This window comes from Sparus aurata, chromosome 11, assembly GCF_900880675.1.
Source record: "Sparus aurata chromosome 11, fSpaAur1.1, whole genome shotgun sequence".
Classification (NCBI taxonomy): Eukaryota; Metazoa; Chordata; class Actinopteri; order Spariformes; family Sparidae; genus Sparus; species Sparus aurata.
This window is the reverse complement of record NC_044197.1, coordinates 31,566,954-31,591,551: the sequence shown is the minus strand read 5'-3', so window position 1 is coordinate 31,591,551 and position 24,598 is coordinate 31,566,954. Positions and strand designations below refer to the sequence as shown.

Below are 24,598 nucleotides of genomic sequence, written 5' to 3'. Positions count from 1 at the left end.
AGACACTCTTTCCGTCACCCTCTTCTTTAACATACCAGTTGAGCAAGTGGGTCACCGTTAACGTCATTCTGGGAAGCATTGTGCATGAGAGAGCGAGCTTACACATGCATGTTTGCAACTGAGTGTGTATGACAGTGTAATAAGGGTGTAAATTGGTAGCTTCATTCTCCATGAGATCCGATCCCTCCCACCTGTCAGAAAAGCTAATTATATTCACTATGGGGTTCAGGCTGTGAGTAGTGTGTGTCTGCGAGTGCTGGGGTGAGGAGTGCGGGACTGGGAAGCAGATTGGTCCAAAAATAGAGGTTGTATTGGGGGATGTGTGTGTGTGTGTGTGGAGGGGAGAGGGATCCTGAGATCAATTTTCCAGGACGCTGTGGTCAACTCTCTCTGGGGCCAGCAGCCCTGACTCACTGCCATCAAAGCCTCACTCACTGCCCTTACACCCATGTTCCAGCACCCTTGGGTGCCAGGGCGGCCCCAGGTCAGCTCGCTGTCAAATGTTTCTCCGGATCATCTTATAGGGCTGCAGCTTTGACATCACATTTCGCTCAACAACTCAGGTTTGCTGCTGGTGTCAGTAATGTTTTATCTGGTGTCTGATATCAGTACTGAGCCAGGTCATGGTCAGATCCTGATAGGGCTGAGAAATTAATGTTTATCAAATCACATTTGAGCAGGCTTTGGTTGCATGTTTGGAGAGCAAACAAGGCAAAATGCACTGACTGAATGCAATCTCTGAACCCATCAGTTAACGTCTGATGTCAATTAAGCTTCTTATTAGATTTGTTTGAATTAAAATGGATTCATATGCAGATAAATTTAAAAATAAAAGTAATCTCTCAACTGCATTCTCAAATTTCAAGTTACGAATCAGACTGTAAACAATGACAGGTGCCCAAAGGAGGCAGTGACCTGGATATCAGTTATCATACCCTAGATATACAAGAAGCCCCAAAACATTGGCCGATGCTGCCAGAGGCCAGGTCATTGGTTTCCATTTGATAGTACTGAGCATTTCCAGTTGACAGGTAAACTGCTTGACCAATCACGTTCACAGTTTTTGTTTATGTACTGTTGCTGTGGCTGCAGACCTCACAACAAAAAGTTTATCATTTGTTTTGATTGCAAGCTAATGTGGGGTTCGTATCATGATTATCAAACTCACTTTTAGTTTTTGTAGCTTGATTGCATCCATTCACAGACGGATTTGTAAAAATATTATTAAGCTGAACTGTTTAGCCATAATCACTTAGGCCAATGTGATGCCTAACAACTCCACAATATTACATGTCATTTTATAAGGGTTGCTTATACCTCCCAGCCTACTACTGTGCAAGAAATGAAAAAGGGCCAAATCAAAAACTGTATATTCTTCACTGTTGATTGCAAAAGCTCAGTCCACTCCCCACAGCTCAATACATCCTCATTTTCATAAAAAAACAGAGACAGAGAGAGAGAGAGGGAGAGAAAGAGAGAGAGAGAAAGAGAGAGAGAGAGAGAGAGAGAGAGAGAGAGAGAGAGAGAGAGAGAGAGAGAGAGAGAGAGAGAGAGAGAGAGAGAGAGAAGATGGGAGGAAAAAGCTAAAGTGGACAGAACATCTTTATCTCACACCAAGTTAACAATTTTCCACTTGATTTAAGGAATGCTGGGATATCTCTGGGGCCTATTAGAGAGCTCTCTGCTGGGCCAAAACCAGGAGGAGTCAGCACATTTACCAAGAGAATGAGCAAAAGAAGCAAGAAAGAGAGAGCGAGAAGGAGGGAGGATGGGGAGACGGAAAAGACAGTAAAATAAAAAAGGGACATCACATGCATTTACATTTTGGGCATTAAGCCGACACTCTCGTCTTGAGCAGAGAACAGCTCAGGTTGCTCTTGCATTAACAAACAGAGTGGTATTAAGAAAATTGAAGTTCACACTGATACAACACAGCTAAATTGTCCTCAGACCAACATAAGAAGTGCATGAAAAATATGCTGCCTTCTCATTCACTTCATTGAAGAACACACTATGATAACTCACAATGTCATGGCATGATTCTATTCAATTTTCGATTTTGTGTTTATTTGTGCTATCAAGTCTTGCTTTGTAAATGTAAACAGGTCACTGGCTTTGTGAATGTTGCTGTTGGACTATGTCCCCATGTTCTGTTTATTATTTGTCTGAGCTATAGTGACATCTGTAGAACACAGCGAATGCGTCCTAAAGACCAAATGTTATTGAGGTCCTGTAATTGATGGCCACGATGTGTGCCACATGTGATAACATGTCTGCTTTTCTGGAAATTCCAGCGTTGGGACAGTGGGCGGCCTATCCTGAGGTGATGTAAGTCAAGATTCTGCAAGTGTGTGTTTCCCTTTAGTGCCAAAGGAATTTTAAAGTAAGAGACTGAGGAAAAGTGCAAGTTCACCTTTTTAGATGCATCTTCACCGAAGGCTGAGCTCAAATACAAATGCCAACAAAGACTGCCTGGCTTGGCGCCTTATTTTCTGTTCAAAGCTGTATTTGAATTACCCAGCAAAGAGTGGCACCAAGTCCCTGCAAACATGCACATACTCTGTAATTTGTATCTGTATGGCAGAAGCTATGTGCATGTGTCCACGAAGGGCAGGAATTATACCTTGGCCAAAGAGCCAGTGCTTGTCCATGCCCCAGAGTGTAGTCGTACTGCCCCTTCTATTACATAGACAGATTGAAATGTGTTTTAAAATATTGATACAAAAAGGGCTGCATAATGCTGTTAATTCACCCAGAACTGAAATTTCAGTGATTATCTATTTACAGTAAGCCCATGCAGGCCGACTTTGCTGTGCCCCAAAACAGACATAATTCCAGGCTTGTACATGTAGAGAGACGAACATTGAAAACTAACCCAACATTTCCACAACAAATTTAATCCTTATATGCTCATGCATTAAAAATGTAGATGGCATTCTAAAGAAAAAAAAAAGATTCATTAGGCTAAAAAGCTTATCAAAGTTTGTTACAGACTGCTGCTGAAATGGTTCAACATCAGCCGAATAGTCAGTTTTAAGAGGCAATAACAGGACACTATCACCAAATTTGTCAAATCACAGTTGGTCACAGATGCTCAACGATGCTTGATGGCCAACTTTCGGCTAACATGTCAGAACATGGGAGAGAATGTAGGAGCCACATTTGATGTCATAAAAAAAGGGAATACACACACACACACATAGGGTGAGGGTGAGTGTGAGACAAAGCCAGGATGAGGGAGCATAGTGGCAAGTCTGTGAGGAGGAGGTGGAGAAGGAGGACGAAGGAGGAAGAGGAGGATGGAGGAGGAGGAGGAGAATGGAGGATGGAGGATGGAAGAGGATGGAGGCGAGGAGCAGTATTAACCCCTGAGCTGCTGGAGTGTCTGTCTGCCTGGCCCATAGTGCCATGCTCAGCAGTTTTCCCATCTATAATTACTGCCTGCTATCCATCATAGAGCCACCAGAGCCTCACAGCGCACCGCTCCATAAACACACACATATGCACTCAGGCACACACACACACACACACGGAAAATCACAGACCTAAGCACTTCAGCTAATAGAATAAATATTAATATCCCTTTTGTTTTCTATATCCTCATTTCCCCATGCACTATTTAAATGAGGTCTGACAGTGTGAAAAAGCATCTGTTTCACACTCGACGCTCAAAAACAAGCAGAGAGAGGAGGAGAGGGGGAGACAGGGGCAGACAAAGGGAGGTACGAACTAAGAGGGGGGAGAGAGGTGAGTGTTTGAGGTGGATGTGGGGACAGCGTGTTAGGGCGACTCGGGTGTCTCCAGTCATGTGTAGGTGGCTCTCTCTTTCCCATCAGGCCTGCAATGCGTCACTCAAACACTACAGTTATGCCATTATGGACCACCACCCCCTGCAGCTGTTCCTGCCTGTGTGTCACTGAGTATGTGCGTGTGTGTGTAGGGCGGATTGATTTCCAAACTATTTGTTTACCTACGCTTCAGTTAAACTCAAAGTAACTGTATACATGCTGTACAATGTAATTATATGTTTGAATGGAGAGCACAGCTTAGACAAAGAACTTCATAATTAGGTAACAACATCAATGCAGCACTAAATAAAGATCCGGTGAGATCAAACCAACAAACACTGATAGTGTAACATAGGAGTTAAAAGAGTGTAGTCTCTTGTTTCAATTATTCCAATCAGACTGATCTGAATAATTCTACATTCGGCTGTACAGTGACCATAATACTCGTCACACTTAGTGTTGCCATAAATACAAATCCATTCTAATTATCTGAAACTTTATCTATTTACTTATTTTTTTTATTTTATTTTGTGCAGTATCAATACACCCATACTATCCGTTTCTCACTCTCTCCTCTCTCCAACAGTGGATTGACACACATATACTTTTGTTTAATCCAGAGAAAAAAACTGTTTATGTGAAATTCAATAATTATTACAATCTGCTCTCTGCTGCTATGCAAGAAAAGCTATTCATCTTGCTGAGATGTTATCCCTTCGTTCTCTTTATCTTAAAATGAAAACTGAAAAAAATATGTCCCTCATGTAGGTATTTTAACGAAGTAAGATATTCCAGGATGAGCTGAACATGTCTCGGATTCTGCTTTTTTGGTGAACAGGTGTCTGGACATTGGGTTTGTTGTTACAGAATAATCAAATTGAAGCACTGCCTGATTTTATGTGTGTCTTTGTGATTGTGTGTGTGTGTGTGTGTGTGTGTGTGTGTGTGTGTGGTGTGTAGTACCTTCTCTCCCTCTGGACAGTAGCCCTTGACAAAGTCCTCACACACTTCAGCTTTGCGAGACACATAGACGTGACTGTAGGGACAGTTGCTGTTGTTACAGATTCCCTTCAGAAAATATGAACACACCGGCATCTAGAGGAAGTAAAACACCAATGTGTGAGCCATCTCAACCTGAGAAACTGTTCATAGTACTCAACAGAGACTATAAAGAGGTATTCTATAAAAACTTTACAAAATTCTCTAAAAATAAATATTTAAGCAGAGCATAGACTGATAGGAATTTGAACAAAATCTCCTTTTGCTATGGTAATATATAATGAGTTATCCTCATATAGTCTGTCTGACAATATTTTTTATCCATCTATCCATTATTTTTCAATCAGATTGATTCCATTAGGGTTATCAATCAGACTCAACTGAATCTACCACTTTTGATCGAATTCTTCCAGAAGACATATAAAATACTAAGCAAATGGGTAAAAGCCTTCCATTGAGTAATTACTGCAGGGGTTATTACGTTTCATCTGGCAATAAGTTATTTAACCCTTACTGATGAAGTGAGTAGCTTCTCATTTCTTAAATAACCATGCTGGAAGATATATCCTGTGGTTGTGGAAAATATGTAAGGGTCAAATTATTGGCCTGCACCAGGCAAAGAAAAAACTGACAACTAAAATTGGGTCAAGAGCTGTCCAACACATCATTAAAACTAGAAGGATACCGGGGAACTATTATCTTCGAGGAAGATATGTGGTCTGAAAAAAGTCTTGAATGATCGTGATTGGAGATCACTTAAACGTTTGATTGTAAAAAAATCAACATAAGAACTTACGGCTGTCTTCAATAGAGAATATGAGCGCATTTCCACACGAACAATGCAAAGGAAACTCAAGGGATTCAAGGGCACCCATCATGCCTAGTGCCTACTGTACAAGTCTGTGGGGGAAGTGTTACGATCTGGGTCGTTATGTGCCCAGAAAATGAGGACAGCTGACTACCTAAATACACTGAATGACCAGGTTATTCCATCAATGGATTTTTTCCTCCCTGCTGGCAAGGGCATATTCCAAGATGAGTAGCGGCAGACTCTCCCATGATCAACAAACTTGGTGAAAAATTGTTGTGTGACACTGCATAATCTTATCAAAACAATGCCATGGTGAATATGTGCAGTAATCAAAGCTAAAGGCAGACCAATTAAATATTAGATTGTGTGACTTTTTTTTAGCCCGGCAGTGTACAAAGTGGTTTATGTCATGGACAAAGCTTCGCCAATTAGTCTGTGTTGCTGATCTTTTCCTTTCCATGAAGATTGTGTCACCATGAATGAATAAAGAAGGGAGCTGGGGCGATGTGAGCCCCAGGTTACATGAGATTATATGAATTTGTAAACAGACATGTGGTTCTTAGGGCACACCACTGCCATGAACAGTTCAGACGTCCCGTGTGCCAGGAAATTTGTCACGCTGAGCAGCTAAATTACCTTAATTGTAGTTGACAGCAGCAGAGTGAAAGTGAATGTGCGCCTTGACAGCCTCTGTGTGTGCATGTGTGATCGGAGAGATCTACTGTTCGGTGTTGAAGCCAGTCTAAATATACCTCTCAGAGGGTCTGGTGGAGAAAGTTAGGGGGGAGGTCGGGGGAGGCGCAGTGTGAGAGGGACTCCTCCTAGTTGGGATGGGATCAGTTCTACCTCATTAACTGCTACAGAAATATTTATCCAGGCTGCAGCCCATCCAGCTCTCATGATGTGTTTATGTGCTCTGGATGTGTGCACAGACTGGGCCAGTGGTCGAGGAAGGGAGGGAAGAGAAGGGGGTGGGTGTTCCCGGGTGTAGGGCAGCAATGCCAGGGGAGTAGGCGCAGGGGTGTCTAGTTTCGAGGTATTTGTGGTAATGGGGGGACAGTAGGGTTGGGTGCAGGATTCGGGCTATCCACACGAGTGTCTGGATCAGGTTCGGAGGGCTGCTGGGTGTATAACCCTTGACAACCCCCCATCCCTCACATCAATCCCATGTCCCCCCCCCCCCCCCCCAATCCTGTTTAAGGGGTCCACATGAAATAAGAGCAGGAGTATCCTGTGGAGGGATGGGCCAAAGGTTTGGGCATCATTACAAACAGACAGCTGGGCTCTCATCACTGACGGAGGCAGTTTGACAACCAACACAGGTGCAGGGCATTGTGTGTGTGCTTGTGTGTGTGTCTGTGTGTGTGAGGCACCTGTTATACGGTTGTTTGTCAAGGAAAAAAAGAGGAAAATGCTTTCCCCTTTTGAGTGACTACACTTTCCCTGAGACGGACAAGAGTACACACACACACCAACTGAAGGCTTTGGCCAATTGTGGACACAGCTACCAGGTGATACTATGTGATATGAGTTATCATGACACAGCATTCTCATATTGTGTCATACCTACATGAAGGAACAAGTTTACTGAGGGTCAAGTGACATTAACCCTAAATCTGTACCAAGAAACGTTATGACATGAACACTGATAACAATATTTTTTGTCTGCATTGTTTTGTACACCAGATCATGTAATTACTATCCCCCACTGGCTCACTTTTAATTTGGACTGACTTTGATTGATTAGAATAAAACCACATAAAAGTGGTGGGCTGTTGGCTGATTGGTTGATTGAGCTTGCAGTTATATGGGATTGGTTGTGGAAGCTATTTCATTTTTTAATCTTTAAGGAAACTGTAATCAAATTCAACAAAGCAAATTGGGAAAGTTTTGTTAGATTGACTACACAACAGGAATGCAGGTCATTCAATTATCCATTAATTGACAGCTCTGGTCACAAATTGACTGGTTTTCATTATAAATCAGTCTGAGGTGAAGGTTGTGTTCCATGTCATTTAACAAATGATTTTGGTGTGTTTTTCAGCACTGTGCACTCACAGAGTTACATATATTTACACATATTTACAAGGATGGAAGTGATGAGAGAGGAGAAGACTGGTCTGTAGATCGAACAGATGACCCCTTTTACCTTTAGGCTGATCATACCCATACGTCCCTGCCTCAACCCCCCATTAGGTCAAGTGTTCATCACTTCTTCCTGTAGCATGGAAACAGGAGCTGTGCCAAGAACGTGAATATGATCCACGATGACTTTACCCACATAGTGTGTCATATTATAGCTACACACTGTACCCAATGCTGGCCTTGGCCACTAAAATCTACAAAAACACCATGTTGTCCAACAAGGCGTGTGGGTGCGTCTGTGCTCTGTTACCTTTTCCTTCGCCACCTTATGGGAGAACGGGCAAGTCCCGTCAGCCTGCTTGCACGTGCCTCGGAGAAACCTGCAGATTAAAACAGAAACATGCCTGAATACACAGTGGCAAAGAGAAGAACAAAACTAAGAAAATTATTTTTGAGGAATCATTTGAATCAATATTGGCATTTACATGCAACAAAGTTCCACTGCAAGCAGCAGACATTGTAGTGTGTTTTCTGTGGATCTTTGTTCATGGTAGATGGTATCCATACAAACCTTAAAGTGCTTTACGTGTCAGGTACACTGAGCATTGGAAAATAAATAAAACCTTTACTTCCTGAACCTGAAAAAAACTCCTCCAACATTGCAGCTCTAGTGGTATACACTGGGTATAGTGTTTATGTAACATTATCCATCCTCACTGATAATCAAAAAAAAAAAAGGGCATTCTTTTGCGTTTATTTTTACCTGGTGCAGACGGCCACCTTGTCTGGGTCATGGATGTAGGGGCAACTGTTGCCACGGTTACACTTGCCAAAGCGGTTGTAGTACATGCAGTATTGCTTCGGCGGCTTCTTCTGATGAGCGTGCCTGATTATGGCGAGGCTTCTCTGGACTGCACGGCTTGTTTCAGACACGCAGAAAAAAAACACAGGTATCAACAAATCAATAGTAAGCAGCCTGTGGTAACCAGAGAGGACAATATGTATATGTTTCAACTCTCAACCCTGTGAGGAGTTTCTGGTAAATGTATCCACCGTATGCTAATTTTAATTTGAAAAGATTAGCTCTGGCTTTACAGCAGTGAGTTGACAGTGATGAAAGGCAGTTAATATTGGGAGGGTGGCTCAAATGCTTGGCTGGATATGATTTCATGATGGTGCTGCTGTATGAGGAGAGCTAGCAGCATGAGAAGAGATGAAACAGGTTGGTGGTGTGAAAAGCTTACCTGGCTAAATGACGAGTACTGTAGGGTCGGCTGAAATTGGGATTCGTGGATGAGACCTGAGCGGTGCTCAAAAACCTTCCTGAATGTGGAGAAAAGGGAATAAGTATATTATTAAAAAAACTCACTTTGTCAGTGCTCCTACACTTACATTTGTGTTTCTTGAGTGCCTAACAATTCACAAAATGTGTTCATAAGATAACCCGGTCAGGTTTTTGTGGGCTTCTGGTTCTCGTAAGCACCAGTCCTGCTTATGCTGAAGGTGAGAGTTAAACACAGCCACTGTTCTTGGCCGCAAAGACCGGTACAAATGTCTACATCAGCCTCACAGGAAATTCGAGCCGAGTGGACTACGTTTATTTTTATGGAAAAGCCCAATGTATCGTAAGTATGCTGTAAGTTTTACCATGTTTCACGCTGTTTTGCTGCATTTTGTTAAGTTTATCTGTTGATTTTTGGTGTTAGCATTATACTTGCCTAACGTGGCCATTTTGGAGCTATGTTAGACTAATGTATTACTGAGAGAAACTGTGTGAACGTAGTGCTTTATTTGAAGCTAACTAAAGAAAGACTGGTAGGTGTTGAATATGAAAACTGTCATTTTCATGTTGCAGTTCAACATGTTTTTGGTTTAGAAGGGGTGCTTTTGGTGATCATTATGGTAAAAGTGCCACTAACTTAAAGCTAAAAAACAAGAAAGGAGATGAGCGGAGACATGATGTGTGGCGTCAACATGACCAATCAGAGCAGACAGGGAAATTTCAGGAAGAGGGCCTTAAAGACATAAGAACTAAACTAAAAATCAAAAATGGCATTTCAGACACAGGGAGAATACAATTTATGCCATTATACGTAGATAATAATTAATAAATAGATAATCAGGTTTTCCATTCATTTGTTATTGGAGTAGGATTAGTTAACCAAATGTGCTTATTATCACTTTTTTTTCACCTATTTGGGGCAGATACTGAGCTGTTTATAAATTTACCTGCGAGTGCTGACTTTATGTAGGAGGTTACTTTTGATAAAGAATATGTCTTTGTATAAACAGTATTTTAACCATTTTGTTTGTTGAGATCAGCACTCCAGAACTGACAACCTCTTCTTTAAAGTATGAGAACAGACCAGGTGTTTGCAGACTGCAAATGTGTGTTTGTGCAGAGGAGATTTAAGAAGTAAGTATTCAGATGTAACACACTTGCCTATTTTAGCAGTGTCAATATGATACAACGTCCAGGAGTAATTTGTGCAAGTCACATAATACATCCAAACTCCCCCTATAGTGCAGCAGATTAGTAAAATAATCGTTCACTTTGGTATACAAGCATGAAATTTGGCACAGATACTCCCTAAGGGCCACTCTTTTGGAAAAAGGTGTTGGCCACTCAAAAATTCAATATGGCGGCCATTTTTCAAGATGGCCACTATTTCTATTCAATGCTTATTATATCAATTATTCAAACAGTGATCCAAGCATAACATTTGATACAAATACTCTCTAAAGGACATGTTAATGGAAAAAGGTGCTTGTCCCGTAAAAATTCAAGATGGCCACCATTTTTAAAGATGGCCACCGTTCCTGTCGAATAGTAATTATTTCAATTGTTCAAATGGTGATGCAAGCATAAAATTAGGCAGAAATACTCTTCAAGGAACATGTTGCTTGCTAATGCTTATTATATCAGCTTATTAATCAATTATTCAAAAAGTGATCCAAGCATAAAATTTGATACAAATACTCTCTAAAGGACATGTTAATGGAAAAAGATGCTTGTCCCTCAAAAATTCAAGATGGCCACCATTTCTGCCAAATAGTCATAATGTCTGCTTTGTCTGCCTCCTCTCCTTTGACCTGTCCGACTTAGTTAAACTTGCCAGGGATATAAAATCCCCGCCGGCATAGCTCTCAGGTTTATTGGAGTACACAAGCCTCTCCACCACGGCAAGGTGCAGTCCACAGAGAGGAAGGGCCAGTCTTAGAAAATGAAAGTGGTCAGTAAAAATTCAGTGGGGAAACCATTTTTCAAGATGGCTGCCATTCCTGTCCTATGTTCATCGCCACTGTTTCCAAATAGTGATACAGAAAGTATGCCACAAATACTCTGTTAAGGCCACTTTTTGGAGAAATTAGATGGCCAATAAAAAATTCAAGATGGAGACCTTTTCCAAGATGGCCGTCATTTCAGTAGTATGCACACATGCATGTTAGCAAAAATACTCTAACGGCCACACTTTTAGAAAAAGGCATTCGCAAAAATTAAAGATTCATTTTTCAAGGTGGGTGTTGCTTTAATAGTGTACTCTGTTGGAACTGAGTTAAAAGGAAGGATTGAAAAAAAACAGAAGTTCTATTCACATTTTTACCAGCTCAAAGGCCTTGTGGTTAGAGTGTCCAACCTGAGATTGAGAGGTTGTGCCCTGCCGAGTCAAAATAAAGACTGTTAAAAATGGCAGCCAATGCCTCCCTGCTTGGCAGTCAGCAAGTGTTGTATTGGGGGCAACATATCCAGGAAGGTGTACATATACATCACGGTCCAGAATCTGGAAATTGGCTCTCGGGCCACCGCAAGGCTACTTACTTTTTTATTCACATTTGCAATTGCAAGTGAAACCCAATCTGAAACATTTGCATCTTCCACGGCACTCTGATTTGCAGCCACATGTGGCTAGTTGTTCACAACTTTGTCCAATTGGTGCATATGCTGTCCAGAAGACCCCTCATTGTTCACCAAGCTTTTTCCATCCCCAGTCAGCAGGACTCTCTGCTTCTGGCTGACACTGGGTTGCTTGACCTCATATGCAGCCTGCCTGATATGCAGCATGTTTAGTGTGTTGAAGCAGAGCCGCTCTTCTTGGAGGAATGGCTTCATATGGCCTCTGCTTTCGGGCAAACATGTCAAGTCTTGCCTCATCTACACTAACAGCTGTGCTTGATCAATCATACAGCAGGACCACGAATTTCTCAAGGATCTCCAGGTCACTATCAGTCAGAACAGGAGGGTATTGACTTAGTTTGCTGAAGATGAGAGAGGCCTCAGGGAAAATGTCCCAGGTTTTCCAGGCACCTCAATCATAGACATAGTACACATTCAGGTATGGGATACAACTAGATTCGGGTCACCTACACCTAGCCTGATCATTCATCCAGTATCATTTAAGTCCCGTGTGATCTGTACACCTTCCAGGTAAGCATACATGAACAAGTCATGTATTGCCACGCTTACCCTTGGCTCGGCTCTCACGCGCTGGCACAACCTGTCAATTCAGGTGTGGCTATCTAACTACATCTATTACTAGCTAATTGATGAGGGGCTGGTAGACAGCATTTGGGACACTAAACTTAGCTATACTATTACTACTAGTCAAGAACTACAGTGTAAGTAAAACTAGATCAGCTGACACTGAATCCCATGCTGAGTTCCACAGCAGTGAAGTCACCAGTATGCCCTGGTTGTGTAATGACGTTCACTCTATTAAACAAAACCTTCCTTAACACGCTAAATTGAGCTCTGACAGAAATGGCGGCCATCTTGAAAAATGGTTGCCATCTTGAATTTTTGAGGGACAAGCACCGTTTTCCAAAAAAACATTCTTAAGAGAGTATTCTCACAAAATGTTATGCCTACATCACTGTTTGAACGATTGACATAATGAGCATTTGACAGAAATAGCGGCCATCTTGAAAATAATGGCCGCCATGTTGAGTTTTTGGGTGGCCAACGCCTTTTTCCCAAAAAGTGACCCTTAGAGAGTATCTGTGCCAAATTTCATGCTTGTATACCAATTTGAACGATTCTCTTGAAATATGCCATTAATCTGCTCCATTATTAACCGACTTATGTTGTGAAATGTTGCCACGTTACTACAAGCAATATGTTTTGCATGTTGATGAAGACATGGATACATATTTTGAGGGAGAGCTGAGGTCAGTATTTGTCTTTATTTCATCTTTTTTTATGTATTGATCTCGCATGTCCTGATGGTGTCACTTTATAAGAGCGATTTCTAAAGTAGAAAATGGAATGAATTACAAAAAATCCAATTCGATCAGATATGACAGAACTGAGGCTGCCCGAGTGTGTCTTCGTGCTGCCAGATGCAATAACAACCTGATATGTGTCTGGTTATTTATACCGTGGGGGTTTGACATATGGGTGCCAAAGCCAAACGTGACGTCCAGCCCTACTTAAGAAAAGCATAAACACGATGTACCCAATGCACTCCACCAATGCTGGAGGGAAAGGTGTGTGCGTGTGTCGGGTTGTTGGAGGCCACGCGAGGACTGGAGAGGAGGACAAGGAGGCCAGGAGGTTGAGGTTTCAGTTGATCTCATTCAGACCTCTAATTTTGGAATTGTTTTGGCTGTTGAGGCGCTCGTCAAGCCGCTCTGGTGTGATTTCAGCAGAGCAGAATTACAGGTCACTGGCTCCAGACCGGGAACAAATTTGAAACTCTCTTCAGGGAGATGTAACAGCACAACTCCTGCAGCAGACACACCTGAAGCATGTTTCTGGAATGTGTGTTGTGATGCTGGTCACGAGTTGAACAGGATGGCGCTCTTCAATTTCCCCTGCAGGTGTAGTTGCTACAGAATGTGTATGAGAGAAGTAGGTAGAGGCAGATCTAGGCTTTAATCTGCACCGTCCAGTTCTCTGGACCCTCCCCCTGGCTGCTCTGACAGATGACAACTTTATTATTTTAGATGGCAAATCCAGCCAGTGCCTGTAAGTCTATTAGAGAGGATGTGGATGGAGTTGCAGCTACAAACATGAATAAACACTTCTTTCTCACCTCAGGGTGCACAAACACTCACTGGCCTATACTCTCAATCAATGTCCTTAACAGAGTGGTGTAGTCTGTGGTTCAAAATCTAGAAATTGGTTAGCATTTTTGCACATCCAGGTTCCTCCTCTTAAAGTCTATGTGTTTTTGTCTACATCATAAAATACTTCATATAATGTCCCACAATTAACTCTTTATAAGTCACTTCCATGTGATAATAATGTTGGTTACTAACAAGTGTGTAAATGAGACTACAGAGGTTGTCGGGGACATTAAATGTCATCACAGTGAACCCAGAGACTCATCTACTCACTAGTCTGTCTTTACAGGCCGAATTTGGTTACAAACTATTCGAACTTTAATTTTACAATTTCTACATTGATCAGTTTAAACATCTGTACAGATGTAAGACGCCCAGTAGTCAAGTTAATTCATTTGACCGCAATGTAGTCTGTTTATAGCCTAACATTGGCTTTTTACCTGGTGATTTAATTTACGATTGAAAAATCACAAAAGTAGTGTTCTTCTGTGAAAATTATCTTGCTGAACAAAATGTCTAAATATCATAATGTGTTCGCCACAGAGCTTATTTTCTGCGATATTCAAAAATGCAATTAAAAAGATCTTATAGGCTTTTTGTGGACGGAACCAGTGTGATGCTAACTTCTCGGTTAGCTTACAAAAATATGCATCCCTACACCACTAAATAGGCCTGGGGATCAAACCTTACAGACCAATGTCCTTTGTTTGGACAGTTCCTGATTATTTAGGGCAAAATGTGGCCAACTTGAGAGTTTTTTGTCTATCAACATCTGTTTTTGTGTAGAAAACGTCAAATATGTCATGTAAAACTGTGAGGATTAAGAAAGAAAATTATTTGCCAACCATTTTGATATTCCAGTGGTTCCAGTGTCTTTAATGTGAAAAAGTTATAGGACTCAAAGAGCAAATATTTTTCTGTTTTAAAATAAATTCAATTTTATATACCTAGCTACAATTATACAGAACTGCACCTGAGCCAGCCACAGCTGAATAGTCTTCCACTCATGCTGTGGTCACAACAAGCAACCATCTAGTACTAATTACTTAACAATATGTAATGATACGGCTGAGCCTCTCTTTCAGTCGCAGGGAGTACATAACTTTATTAATAATTCATCAGAGTTTGTGTAATAAATTGTCATCTTTGATTTGACAAAGCACTAGATTTTTAAAATTTTTTTTAGTCAATTTACATGGCGCTGACAGTACCTGTTCGGTTGATCGACATATTGGATGCCACTGTGCGGGACAGCTTATTGGCTGACACCTGGTACAGGGAACCACGAATCCAGCAGATTCTGCTTCCTCTCCAGTGCTGGGTGGGTGACAGGTGTCTGTCATGGGGGGGAGCTCGCAGACGGCTCTGAAGGAAACTCCTGAGAGATAGAGGGACATAGGAGAAAAAAAAAAAGATATACATTGAAATAAGGCAGAGGAAAACATCTCTTGAGCTCATATAGAAATTAACTTAAGTAATATTCTTTAAAAGGATGAATTGGTTTTATCACAACTTGGAATGATTATAATTATCAGTTCAGCTCAGTTTATTTTCTCTGAGCTGGATTGATATTATCTGATATTGATAGCCATACAGCCCCACCCTCAGTTCTACTCGTCTTTTGCCCATCTTTCCTCAAGCTCTTCCACTATATCTCCCTTCCTTATTATGTTTCCCATCCTATGGTCTCCCCTACTCCCTCCCTCCTTCTCTTTCTCCCTCCCATGTCACAGCACTCTTTTAAATTGCTCCTCTAATGGAAAGGACGGCAGTGTGGAAATGGAGAGAATTGAAAAGAGGAGAGGAGGAAATCAATGAGATAATAGGCAGGGCAGGGGGCCAGGGCAGCAGGGTTGGCCCCTACACTGGAGCGTAGAGACCACACACACACACACACACACACACATACGCACGCACGCACACACACACACACACACACACACACACACACACACACACACACACACACACACACACACACACAGGCAGAATCACAACAAACTCCTGCTACAGTATGTACAGTACACACAATCATAGGCCTCTACAAAAACGCTCTCCATTCAGAAGTCACTCAGTGGAAGTGTGTGAGTATGCGGCGGCTGTGCCTGCAGTGTGTATGGGGCTGCTGGGTGGTGGTGAGGCGGTGCAGGGGTTATGGCGATAAATTGTGCTGTCCTGTCACTTCTATTTGGGGCGGATCGGGGCTGGTGTGCAGGGTGCCGCTGGAGGTAATTTGCTGCCGTATTTCAGATGGGCTGGAAATGGGTTTAGAGCGAGAGTTCATGCCTCCCATTACAGAGAAAAGAGAGGGTTACCCCGAATGCACGCCACGCACAAAACAACTGACATGGACGCTTAACGCGCTGCAGCCGGCAGAGAGCTGCTGCACTGCTGCAAATGAGAAAAAAACAGAGGGAATATCAGCCATCAGCTGCGTTCACGTACACGGTCTACCTGACCGCGTGCCATAACTCAGCTGCACAGACACTCAGATTCACTGATACAAGATCAGTGGCTGCCCTACCCGGGGCAACTGCAGCCAGGGGAGCTGTAATGGAGGCTAATGTTGGAGCGCTGACTGCCACCCAGGGAGGCTTAAACAAGGACTGGGCGGCTTGGGGAGCCACAATGGAGGTTAATGGGGATATGACATGAACAGTTAACACAGACAGCAGTTAACCTCAACACAGGGCTGCAGGAAGGGGGTGACCATGGGTGTAACATCCAGTTTGTTCAGGGGTTTTCACACTGACTTCGTATGTTTGTCTCCCAACCTCAGAGCAACTGTCCAGCTGACAGGTTCAGGCAGTTATCTTATTGTTCGATATGTTTGTCATGAATTTTATTCTGGCAAAAGTTCATAAACGCCCCTGATGCATCTTCAGGTCTCTACAAAGGGGATTTTTATAACTGTGGTCTCAGAGGCTTGCAGAGGAGCCAACAAACACCTTCCAAGTCTTAACATGGTGTGTAGCTCAGCACGTCAAAGAAGCTGATTGGTTAATTTAACTTTTTGCTGAAAGGAAAGGTTCAAAATGACCCACTCTAATTAACATCTCGTCTGGACTATGGTTATACTCTCCTCCATGGTTTTCCTTGGAAATCACTCCATAAACTCCAACTGGTCCAGAACGCAGCTGCTCGTATTATCACCAGAACTCCCTTTGCTGAACACATCACTCCAGCCATTCAGCAACTCCATTGGCTCCCTGTCAAATCCTGCATTGATTTTTAAGATTCTACTCCTCACTTTCAAGATCCTTCATAACCTGGAACCATCATATCTTGCTGAACTGACCCATATCCACACACCCTCCTGCACTCTCCGATCCTCTTCTACCATCCAGCTCTTTACCCCATCTGCCAACCTAATCACCAAGGGGTCAAGAGCTTTCAGACGATCTGCCCCCAGCCTCTCCCACTAGACATTTGCACTTCTGATACTGTCTCCACTTTTAAATCTCACCGGAAAACACACTTATTCCGCGTGGCTTACTGTATCAGCCTAATCATATAATCACACTCCTGCCTATTCTCTATTCCACTCTATTTCACTAGTTTCACCCCGGAAGCTCAACCCTGCCTATCCCGGCCCGGTTGACTTCCTGTATGGTGAGGACTGCGGAGTCTGAAGCCTGCACATATTTTTGCCCATTGTCTATTCCACTCAATTGCACTATTCTCACCCCGGAAGCTAAACCCTCCCTAACCCGGCCCAGTTGACTTCCTGTATGGTATGGCGAGGACTGCGGAGTCTGAACCCTGCACACACCCTTGCCTATTCTCTATTCCACTCTATTGCACTATTCTCATCCCGGAAGCTCAGCCCTGCCTAACCCGGCCCGGTTGACTTCCTGTATGGTGAGGACTGCGGAGTCTGAATTTTGTGCCAAGCTGGCACCATGTAATTGCATCCTCTTACTTATCTATGTTTATTTGCACTAAATTGTCCCCTGTTTTTTTGTTGTACTGTTGTTGTTATGTGCGGTGTCATTGAGTGCTTTGAAAGGCGTCTTCAAATAAAATGCATTATCATTATTATTAATTCTACGGGACGTGTGAGTGTTTAGAAGACAGTAGCCATGTGCGCGTACGTGAATTCATGTATGTTGAGTTATGTGGAGACAGAGAAGCAGGTTCCAGCATGTACTGTATGGCTTTTTCATTCAGTGTGTGCTGCAAGCCTAATTTGAGTAGAAAAAGTGTGACTGTACATACAGCCATGTGAATGACACACAGAGTGTAAGCAACACAAGAATCAAACCATCAGAAAGTGATTAAGATCCAGGGCTAGGGTTAAAGGGGATCTACAGGCAGAAACTGAATATAATTCATAATCATGTTTTCATAACTGTATAATAACCTGAATGTTGTGCTTTCATTACTTAAGAACGAGCCTCTTATGGAGGAGGTTCTCTCCCATGGACTCCACCATGTTTCTACAGTAGCAGACAAATAAAGTAGGTTGCAATCGGCAATGTCACTGCTAAATGCCGCCAAAACCTACACACAGGACCTTTTAAGAGGAATAGGTGGTTTTCTATTTATCTCCTAATCTCACAAAGTGTGCACCAGTGTTTCATCATTGTTTGTTAGGGGAGAAAAGTCTCTGGATTCTTAAGTCTGAGTTCTTAAGAGTGAAGTCTGTGAAAATATACAGTATAATGTCAACTCTTTATATTCTTGTGGCCTTCTCCAGAGAAAATTAAACAAATTGATGACTTTTAGTTTATTAAAGGGTGTTTTGAGTGTCAATTAAGTTCCATTTGTCCTGCTGACTGAATCGGGCTCATTAGTGATTGATAGCCATCATCATCAGATGTCTTTGGGTTGGTTTTGTTCTGTCTGCTGGTCCCTTAAGCCATAACTTACCCTCAGTTTCGATTTCTTGTTGAAAGACAATCAAAAGAAATTGGAAGTTGATCTTTTAAGGACATTTGTGAAATGTAAAATGGGTGAGATAGGCGCCATCTAATCCACAGGTCAGGTGACATCCTTACCCCCACTTCTTCAAGCTTATTTGTTTGTCAGATCAAAAGTCAGATACCCACATATTCAAATACAACTGACACAACAAAGAGAAAAGAAGAAAATAATAATTTTTGACATGCTGGAACCAGAGAATGTCTGACATTTGATTGGGTAATCAACTCATCAACCACTTGTTTCAGCTATAAAGTGCAATTTCTGTTCTTTACATTCACTTCGCTGTGTTGTAAAAAAAGTAAAGACAATGGCTTGAGGTCACAGTAAAAAGAACATTAATTCCCCAATAACAAAAGGGGAAATGTGTTGAGAAGAAGAAGAAATGAGGGAGGGGGTAAGGGCATTCAGAAGCTCCCCTGTGACTAGTCTGCATGCGTATGCACGTACATGCGCGTGTGTGTATACAGGCAGGTGTGTGTACATGCACTGCCCTGACCATGCGATGCATAGATAAAGGAGAGCGCAATTCAGCACTACCTTCTTCGTTGATGAATGATCCGACGTTTGTTTTAGTGACAGGGAAGAATTTGGAGGGTCGTCCGACTGCTCAGAATAATGCTGCCCTTGTCTATTTGTCTGCAACCCAAGCATTAGTAAGCTCATATTGGGAAACAGTTACCCTTGAAACAGAGCACAGCAAAACATTCATCTGGCTAATTCTAACAGTAAGGACTCCTGCTTCTCTTTAGGCACTTAAAGGAAACCAAAGCAGTGTCATTACACATCACGATCCCATCAAGTCCAGCTTAAAGGGAGCTGTCTGTAATGAACAAAATCCTTGTATAGGGTAGAAAATAACATTAAGGAGCAACCCAGAGAGTATTTGTGTTGACTCAGGGCTGTACAGTGCGAGCATTTTACTTGCATATGCGCCTAAAAATAGATTGTGCGAGTAGAAAAAATAAAAAGGGAGCACACATGCGAGTACGGATTTTTCTCAGTAACGGGTAATCTACTTATCTACTAATTACTATTTCCATCATTACAACGCCGTTACCGTTACCGTTACCGACTACTAAATGTGGCGCATTACAAACTGAAGTTGATCATTGAAGCTGTTTTCATCCGACTCGGCTCTCAGCCACCGGAGCTGCAGAGCTGTTTTATTTTCCTCCGGTGAGGGAGGAGGGAGGGGCGGGACAATCGCATAAGTGATGATGATTGGCTCTCTAATGTTGAGTGAGAGTTCTTAAGCCAATCAGTGGCAATGTTCGGTTTACACACACGCACACAGCAGCCTCACACACACAAACTAGCAGAGGTGAACTGCAGCAATGAAGAGTCCAGAGGGAAAGTTAACGTTTTCAAAGTGGAAGCACAGACACTACTTTAATCTCCTTTGTCCACGTCCGTTGTAAGCAACTCTGATCTAATGAAGCATCTCTCAGTAGCACATGCTTCTCCAAAACTAACACTGGCCAAAAACTCCGTTGCTGACGCTGTTGATGATGACAGCAGGCCAGGTGTGGCTAACGTGAGCTCCGCTAACAGCTTCACAAAAACTTGTGACACAGACTGAACTGAATGCAATGATAGACAGGTATGTTGTTAAGAACTTGCTCCTGTTATCAACAGTTGACTCAGACTCCTTCAGAGCACTCATTGGTAAAATATCGTGGAGAACAGGAGCCGGTCCACCATGCATAAATACATTTTCTAAATACATATGTAGATGCCGAGTATGCTAAAATGAATGCTGAGCTCAAAAGGGGGAATAAATAAAAGTAACGCAATAGTTACTTTTCCTGGTAACTAATTACTTTTATAGTGGAGTAATTCAGTTACTAACTCAGTTAGTCAGTCAGTTTAAAAGTAACGTGCCCAACACTGGTCATACAACTTCTTTCTTTTTTCACACGCTGGATAAACTCAGCCAAGAGTGCCAGGCGACCTGACTACAAAAAGATGTGGGACAGGGATGTTCTCTGTGTTTAATTGAGGGTTGCAGTAGGCCTTATGATGGCACTGTGTTTATATGTTTGAGTGCACATGTGTGTTACTGTGTACGTGATTTAAGTGTTAATAATAAAATTGTGTTATTTAAGAAATTTCAAAGTGCTCCTACATTTTTTCACTAGGAGCACCTGTGCTCCTAGTGAAAAAGCTAAGCGTACAGCCCTGGTTGTATACAGAGTGAACAGCAGCAGGAGAGGATCATATCACACAACTGCATGGATGACTAATGTGATAAGTAATGAGTAAATTAATGAATTAGGGTATAAAAGGCGATGAATGGGGAAACGAATGCGGGAAAAGGAGAGATGTGAAGAAGAAGGAGCACTGCTTCACTTTATTGCCCAGTCTCTTACATCCTGTACTGATCGATACTGAAGCACTAAAGGAGATGAGCGCCTGGACCTAGTGTGTGTGTGTCTGTGTGTGTGCAGATGTATATGCTCAAAAATAGTGTACTTATTCGGGGGCTGGAGGGTCCCGCCGTGTTTGGGGCCTCAACATTTGTGTCAGAAATGAGATAGAAAATGATAGATGCAAATAGAAATAAACTAAATTACTAATGACAAACAGCTACATGCAGGGTGTTACAAGAAATTCATATCACGAGTTATTAAATATAAATGAGTAAAACAAAAAGAGAACAGCAATGGAGCAAACACATGGATTAAGAAAATTAAAGTAGGGAAAACTGAGAGAAAAACAGGGAGGGTGTGAGAGAGGCAAAAGGAGGGTTCGGCCGTAATTTATCCTCCGGTGTGCATGCTTTACGGCTTTCTTAATTCAACTCCTGCTACTATTAATGGAGTTAATGTTGAGATTATATCTATTTTCTGGTGGCAGGGGTTGAAATACTGCAGCCGATTCCCCCGCCCCTTCAAACTGCCCTACAGTGGTAAATCACCCTGAATGCTCATTATGGCTGAAACCAGGTAAGAGCACAGCATGCTGGATAGAGAGAACCTCTCTTCCTATGAGTGGGTTATCTTCAACTGAACACTACTTTCCTCTTCAATGTTTCATTGACTTGGTCGATCGTCTCCATCTTTACACTTGTAAACTGTTATTGAATGTTATTCTACTGTGTCTTCTCATTAACAGCATTTTGCATTGCCACTGTTTGTTAATCAAACTATTGCCATGACCACTAAGCTTCATCTGTAGTGGGCAAGTATTTATTTAGTTTTACTTTTAAACTTCATTTACCTGATACTAAAAGTGTGCCTCTTCAATAATGCAAAAAAAATCAAAAACGACTGGTGAAATTATTTTCATAATTTTATTTATTTATCTATTTATTTTTTTAAGTATTTTTGGGGCTTTTTTTTGGCTTTATTGATAGGACAGCTGAGGACTTTGACAGGAAACAGGATTAGAGAGAGGTGACATGTAGCAAAGGGACCTGGGCCGGGAGTCGAACCCGGGTCCGCTACAGCGAGGATAAAGCCTCTGCACATGGGACGCTGCTCTAGCCACTGAGCTGAACGGCACCCGATAATTTATTTCTTTGTTTCTATAGTATGGGCTCAGTGAAGATCTCAAGACTGTCTCAAACACTGGCTCAACACTAACAGCATCCCTTTGTCACGAGGCGATAGAAAATATGTGTGGGATGAACAGAGATTCTCCACTGTCATTTCCCCAGAGCATATAGAGCTAATGGCTAATAGAACTAAATGCGCAGAAAGACCAAGGGAAGTGTTGAACAGTGAACTGCAGTTTAATGAGGCAACCCAGCAAGTTTCCAGAAAAAAACAAAAAACAAAACAAAAAAGAAAACTGAAGTAGTGAACTGAAGAAAGTATTTTAAATGCTAATACTTTTAACTAACAACTACAGATGAAGAGAACAGAGAAAGAAAACGACACTTTGATTGTGGGATGGTTAAAATAGTTTTTGGAGGATGGTTTCAAAGCAGTGGTGACAAAAAAACAAACTCTGCTCTAAAGCTACTGAACATGATAATGTTTTTAAAATGATAAATAGACCTTTCTATAGCACTTTTTCAGTCACATTCACCCATTCACACACATTCATACACTGATGACACCATGCAAGGTGCAGACCTGCTCATCAGGAGCAATTTGGGGTTCAGTATCTTGCTCAAGGATACTTGACAAGCAGTCAGGGGAGCCAGGGAATCAAACCAGCAACTTTCCGATTACTGGACAACCCGCTCAACCGCCTGTACTCAGCAATTTGAATTTGAAATTGAGAAAATGTGATGTTTTTCACAGGTTTATAGACCAAACAATCATGAAAATAATTGGTAAATGAATTGATGAATACTGTATATCAAAATTCCCTTCTGAGCATTTGATCAAATAAAGGACAGCTAATTTATCTTCTCTGATTTCTCTGATTTTAAACATTAAAAAAATAACATGTACTCAAGAGTCCTACTTTAAACATTTTGATGTCCTTAAGAATCCAAACAGGCAGCATGAATTAAACACACTGGGAGCCTCTGGATAATCATGCAGGGATGGGATTACTTTTTCAATGCACAGCCCTGAGGGGTTCAGCTATGAGCAGGCACCAGAGATAAGAGCAGAGAACATATGAGGACAGGGATCAGTGGGTCTGATAGGCCAAAGAAGAAGAGCAGCACTCAGTAGTTAAGAGCAGAGAATATGAGCTAATGCTCCACTCAATAACTTCAAACTGATAAAAGTGGAGGTTCCTTGGAGTTAAACAGATAGATAAGCAGGAGAAAGGAGTGTATGGGTGGGAGAAGGGTGTGGTGGGGGTGGGTGGGGGTGATCCACTATCCCTGGGGACCCTATCTGTCCCCCTCCTTCCCTATCTCTTTCCTCACTTCTACACACTTGGTGATATTTCACAAGGTGTCACGGAGCTCAAATTGAAAATCCCTTGATGAATCAATATTTACTGCAGCAGCTAAATGAATAGTAATAAGTCACCAGAGGCTGAGTCCAGCCACAGTCCAGGCTGCTGTGTCTCACCAAATCGGGATTACACAAATGAACCCCATCACACACATGCAGAAAATGCTTACTTAAAGAGTAAGTTCACCCCCCAAAAACAGACATATTTTCACACTTGACACTACAGATAAGTTCATTGTTATACACTGAAATAACAACCATGGAGATATTTGATGCAATTTTGGTTCTGTTGCCCACAATCAGGCAGAGGTTCTTTGGGAACCTCATCTTTAGTGAAATCATGATTTCTCTGGGTCTGAACACTGTAGGAAACGTTAAGGATAAAATAAGTTCACAGCTGAACAAAATTAAAACAAAGGTCTAGCTGTTTTTAAGACAAAATGATTTAAATAATTAACCGATAACACATAATTAAGTGACAGTAAAATTACCTAATATTACCAATTACAGTCATATGCTGAACAGACAAGAGGTGCACTCATGCCCCTTTCAACCCTGTGCCATTTGGTGCGTGTATGTGTGTGTGTGTTTGTGTGTGTGCCTGTGTGTGTCTGTTTGTTTGTGACTCAACACCACTTTGTGAAGACGCATCTTGTAGCTAACTTTCTTTCCTAGTGATTATGTCATGAATATGGAATTAACCTCCATCGCCCAATAATGCCCTCTTCATAAACATGAATTAATTCTGAACTCTCAGAGACGACCTCACCAGCATAACCAGTCATCTATACATACGTTATGTATTCTATAAACAAGTAAGTCATATAAGATGCATAGGATTTACAGGCTGTTGTTGAGAGTGATTCGTTGATCAACTGATGGTTAATAACAGAAAAAATGCACATAACAATTCTGACCAAACTTCTGATTTGCTGCTTTTCTCTGTTGTATTTCATTGTAATTGTAATTTATTTGGATTTGACTATTATTCAGACAACCAAAAGAATTTGAAGGCATCCCTTTCAAGCTTTTAGAAAAATGTGATGGACATTACTGCCCGTCTA

At 41.8% G+C, this 24,598-nt stretch overlaps 1 protein-coding gene across 1 annotated transcript in view; it reads right to left on the bottom strand.

The window, feature by feature from the left end:
• zc3h3 (zinc finger CCCH-type containing 3) overlaps positions 1-24,598 on the bottom strand; it is a 70,600-nt gene that overhangs the window by 5,674 nt on the left and 40,328 nt on the right. The window contains exons 5-9 of the mRNA XM_030433047.1: positions 14,958-15,124; positions 8,928-9,006; positions 8,447-8,602; positions 7,994-8,063; positions 4,752-4,883 (exon numbers count right to left, since the gene is read on the bottom strand). Coding sequence (XP_030288907.1) covers positions 4,752-4,883; positions 7,994-8,063; positions 8,447-8,602; positions 8,928-9,006; positions 14,958-15,124 — 604 coding nt within the window. The remainder of the gene's footprint in view (positions 1-4,751; positions 4,884-7,993; positions 8,064-8,446; positions 8,603-8,927; positions 9,007-14,957; positions 15,125-24,598) is intronic.